Source organism: Myotis davidii, unplaced genomic scaffold (genome assembly GCF_000327345.1).
Source record: "Myotis davidii unplaced genomic scaffold, ASM32734v1 scaffold453, whole genome shotgun sequence".
NCBI lineage: Eukaryota > Metazoa > Chordata > Mammalia > Chiroptera > Vespertilionidae > Myotis > Myotis davidii.
In genome coordinates, this window is record NW_006285234.1 from 844,423 (window position 1) to 849,281 (window position 4,859).

General features: G+C 45.4%; 1 protein-coding gene across 3 annotated transcripts in view; it reads left to right on the forward strand.

Annotated features, from left to right (window-relative positions):
- ADAT1 (adenosine deaminase, tRNA-specific 1) overlaps positions 1–4,859 on the forward strand; it is a 19,916-nt gene that overhangs the window by 301 nt on the left and 14,756 nt on the right. For 2 of the 3 annotated variants that reach the window (XM_006755747.2, XM_006755746.2), the window contains exons 2-4: positions 3,041–3,230; positions 3,518–3,586; positions 4,515–4,569. In XM_006755747.2, coding sequence (XP_006755810.1) covers positions 3,062–3,230; positions 3,518–3,586; positions 4,515–4,569 — 293 coding nt within the window. In that variant the 5' untranslated portion in view covers positions 3,041–3,061. Of the gene's footprint in view, positions 1–217; positions 528–3,040; positions 3,231–3,517; positions 3,587–4,514; positions 4,570–4,859 lie in introns of those variants that run through there. The other variant, XM_015558794.1, reaches the window with a different exon arrangement.

Sequence of the window (4,859 nt, forward strand, 5' to 3'; positions counted from 1 at the left end):
CCGCATAACCCGCGGAGGTAGGCGCGCACCTTATCCCTGCTTCACGGGTCTGCAGACGCCCTTGGAACCTCGGGTGTCTGTCGTCACTGGACGAATAGGCCTCTGGAGAAGGGGGTCCGCTGCCGCGTTCATTGAGGAGGGGGCCTCAGGGGAGTGGCTTACGTCCTCCCAGCATCGCTAAACCCTTCACTCCCCTGGCAGCCGACCTGCCCTTTAAAAGGTGGTGGGTTCATAAGCTCTTTGCAACTGTCATAACAAGCGGTCTTGGTCTCTTGCGGGACAAAACAAAAACAAAAAAAGCCTGTGTAACGAGGCTATTGTTGCATAGGAAGCAACTGTTCAAGATCTAGGAGAGAGTGGATTTGAATTTTAGTGGACCTAGTATCTAAAAAACATTTCTTCATCTATTGTGCAGGCACCTCCAGACTCACATGTTAATGAGGTGATATACAGTTCTGGGCTGCTTCATCGTAGGCGTCATCGTTTCCTACCGCAAGTTGTGTTTTCCTTGCTCTTAGGAGCTTGTGGTGTGTATCTCTGGTTTAATTACAGGTTGTTTCTCTGAGTATCTGCCTTCATAAAATATATTGCCCTGTGATAGCCGCATCCCTTCCCCCTAGAAATGAGAGGGAAATCCAGATGGAGGATTTCAGAGTCTCCCATACTTTTCTTAGGCTCCAATAGATGCAAGATTTATGTTGGATTTCTGACTTTAAAGTCAGTTATGTCAGTTTCTGCCAGATTCCTGTTTTAAATCACTCTGGTCTGATTTTCCATGACCAGTTATTGCAGTGACAGGCCGGCACATCTGAACTGCTAAATAGATAGGCATATGAAAGAATCTTAAAAGTTTATTTGAGCAAGAAGCAATACTAACCCTCCAGCACCAAACCGGAAGTGGTTTGGGGCACGCTGCAAGCAGGAGCTAGGGGAAAGATAAAGTGCATAAGCAAGAAAGGAAATTATTTGATTGGCTATAGCTTAAAGCCTAATTGGCTGTGATTGGTTGTCCTCAGTGTTTTGATGTAAGCTTTGTGGAGGTAAGAAAGGTCCAAACCTACAACTTTATGAGTGTTTTTGAACCAAACTGACAATTCCCAGGAAGCAGACCTTGATGGATTGAGAAAATGCTGTAGAGGATAGCAGTTTTGCAACTTATTTTATGTTTTAGAATAAAAGGAGAGGTAGGAGGGTTACATGAAATCGATGCAGATTAAGGGGGCTGGAGAAAGCAAAGCAGGGACATCTCTGGGATTGGATAAAAAGGCAAAAGAGAGAAACACATAGATCTTTTACATTGGTAGCTACAGGATAGTCAATCATCAACATTTGTAGCACACTAGAGGCCTGCTGCATGAAATTCCTGCCAGAGCAGGCCTTCCTTACCCACTCCCCCTGGCTGCCGGCACCAGCTTCCCTCCAGCACCTGGGACCCAGGCTGCTTCCCTCCAGCCCTGACTTCATCAGGAAAGACGTCCCCGAGTTATGTCCGGAAGACATCCAGTCTAATTAGCATACTGCCCTTTTATTATTATAGATAGATAGAACAAGATGACAATGAGGGCTTCTATGGTCTCTTGCTCTGGTGGTGGTTGTGCCCTGAGGGATCTGGAAAAGGAGAATACTCTGATATTTCAAAAGTATGTTTTCTTAGACGCAGAAAGACAATAGACAGGTTCACTTAAGGTAAAGATTGACCTTTGTCAAGGGAATCGACAGGCCTAGGACACGGCTACCCACCATAACTTGCTTTTAGTTAGGAAGTTTTATATTCAGGTCATCTATGTAGTTACTTTTGGTCTCTGAGTTTGTAAGGCTTGCCATATCGGCTTCCCTGAGCTTGTCCAGTTTAGGATGTGGTCCCTTTTTCCTTCACATCCAAAGATTCCTCCAAATTTGGTTTTCCTCCAAATCAGAGGTTCTTTTTAGTATTACTAATCACAGTTGACACTAATTGTGCTCAATATTATAGCAGTTACTTTTTATAGATACTTAATCCTCACAATAACCCCATGGATTAAATTTGACTGTAATTATTATTTTAATAGATGAAGAAACAGACACAGGTTAAGCAATCTACCCAGTTGCACACAGTTAATATAAGCAAAGCCATAATTAGAACCCAGAAATGGTGACTAGAACCCACATTCTTCCCAATTCCTATGAGAACACTTGACATGTGAGAATCTACTGGGCTCTGTCACTTCACTCTGCATCATAAAACGATATAGGAGAAATTAAAGGTTTGCTTTCCTGGGAGGGCATCAGTGGAGATTTACTGGAGGGAAATACAGAACCAATTTGCACCCTAGCCAGTTTGGCTTAGTGGATAGAATGTCAGCCTGCAGGGTAAAAGGTCCCAGGTTCAATTCTGGTCAGGGGCTCAGTCCTCAGTGAGGGGCGTGCAAGAGGCAGCCAATCAGTGATTCTCTCTCACCGATGTTTCTGTCTTTCCCTTTCTCTTCAAAGTCAATAAAAATATATTTTTCAAAAAGAGAACCAATTTAGGGTGGAGGGGGTAGAGGAGAGAGAAAAATAAAATGCCTGAAAGTGAGGATAAAAAAACAGCTTGGCCCTGGCCGGTTTGGCTTAGTGGATAGAGCGTTGGCCTGGGAACCAAAGGGACCCCGGTTCATTTCTGGTCAAGGGCACATGTCTGGGTTGCAGGCTTGATCCCCAGTGGGGGGCATGCAGGAGGCAGCCAATCAATGATTCTCATCATTGATGTTTCTGTCTCTCTCCCCATCTCCCTTCCTTTCTGAAGGCAATAAAAATATATATATATATATTTTAAAAACAGCTTGAAGAAATAGAAGTCAAGTGGGGTTGATAGGATTTGGGATTTCTTTGATCTTTCCTTAAAGATGAAAATGGGCAGGGAAGTAGGAGAAAATGACCTATAGAGTTTCAGATAAAGAAACCTCAGTGTGAACACAGGTGAGCTACACCCGAAAGCCCGTTGAAATACACTGTCACGAGGATGTAACATTGTGCATTGGTCCTCCTTTCCGTACTTACGATGGTTGTGATTTTTGACCAGCATCTCAGCACCAGCTCAACCATGTGGACCCCGGATGAGATTGCGCGCCTGTGTTACGAGCACTATGGGAGCAGGCTGCCCAAGCAGGGGAAGCCTGAGCCCAACCGGGAATGGACGTTACTAGCAGCCATGGTGAAAATACAGCCTATAGCTGGCCAAGCCTGTGACTGCCCTGACAAACAGGTGCAAGGTGAGACCTATTCTCCTTGAAACTCTCCCTCTTTTTGTCAGAGATGGTAGAATGATACATGGCTTTATATGCCGCGGGTATAAACTGCGATATTGGGCATGTTCCCCTGCTCTCCGCCAGGTGGCGCAGTACTTCAAGTGGTGGGAAATGGCCGTGCCGGAACCGCAGTCCTCTCAGATGGGTCAGCCTATGGGAATGCTGAGGAATGTGCAGACTTATTAAACCCGAGGACTAGGGACTATTCCAATTCTAAAAGCTCACTAATAACTCGTTTTTTCTCCCCTCAGTGACAAAGGAAGTTGTCTCAATGGGAACAGGAACAAAATGCATAGGCCAGTCCAAAATGAGTAAGAGCGGTAAGCCCACATTGGGTCTAAACATTGCCTGTCTAGGGAGCTTTGGAAATGGTGTCCATGTTGCACTTTCCTCTCCTCTTCAGAGCCAAGGGGTCATATTACTGAGATGGCTGACATTTCAGTTCACACTGACTGTCACTGGCTGCAGTTGGAAGGACGGAGCTCACTTAAAGAATGGGAATAACCAATGGCAGCAAAGGCTGCCAGGAACGCGCTTTCTTAGTGGATTGAAAGTTGGCCAGTATTTTCATACTCAAAACAGAAGTTCCCTGGGCTTAGCTAATTTTCAGTATCTCTGAAAACCCAGAGAGCAATCGGCACCAAAAAGAATATGGAAATTCCTTGGAGTTCTGGCATCTTCATCTTCTGCTTCCAGTTAGCAGAGGCCTCCTGGAGTTTGCTTCGCCCATTCTCCTAGCTTTGCCTCCTGTATATGAGGAAGTTGTTCAAGGACCACTATGGATTGAATTCCATGGAAATGTATCAGCATGAGCCCAAGGATGATACCAGGGCACAAAAGATCTGGATCCCTGTCCTTCAGATAAAGATTTCCTAGAAATCAGTAGTTCTCAGCTAGGGGAGATTTTGCCCCCAGGGGATAGTTGGCAATGTCTGGAGACATTTTTGGTTGTCATACCTGGGAGAGGGGAATGTGCTGCTGGCCTGCCAGGAATGCTGCTTAACATCCTACAATGCACAGGACAGACCCCCACAACAAAGAATTTTCTGGTCCAAAATGTCAATAATGCTGAGTTGAGGAAGCCTGAAGTAAATGCATTGCCATTAATGATTGTGATGCTTTCTGGCAGAGCCCTCCAGGAGCTACGTGGCCATCCTGGGTGCTGGGGGAAACTGCTATGTTCTGCTGCCAGGAACCAGGGCATCTCCAGGTTCCTATGTCTTCACTAGTGTCCTGTCTTTGCCACAGGAGATATCCTCAATGATAGCCATGCTGAGGTCATAGCCAGAAGGAGTTTCCAAAGGTAAAGTCACGTCTCCAGAGAGTCTGATTTAGCCTGGGTTGGGGGCCCCAGAATTTGCACTTCTAATAAGCTCCCAGCAAAACTGATTATGTTATTTAGCCTGTAAACTAAACTTTGACTAACACTGGTCTATACATGCTTGAGTGTACATCAGAATCACCTAAAGGGTTTGTTAAAATCCAAATTGCTGGGCCCACCCCCAGAGATTCTGAATCAGCAGGTCAAAAGTGGAGTCTGAGAAGTTGCACTTCTTTTTTCTTTTTTCTTTTCTCCTCTCCTCTCCCCTCCCC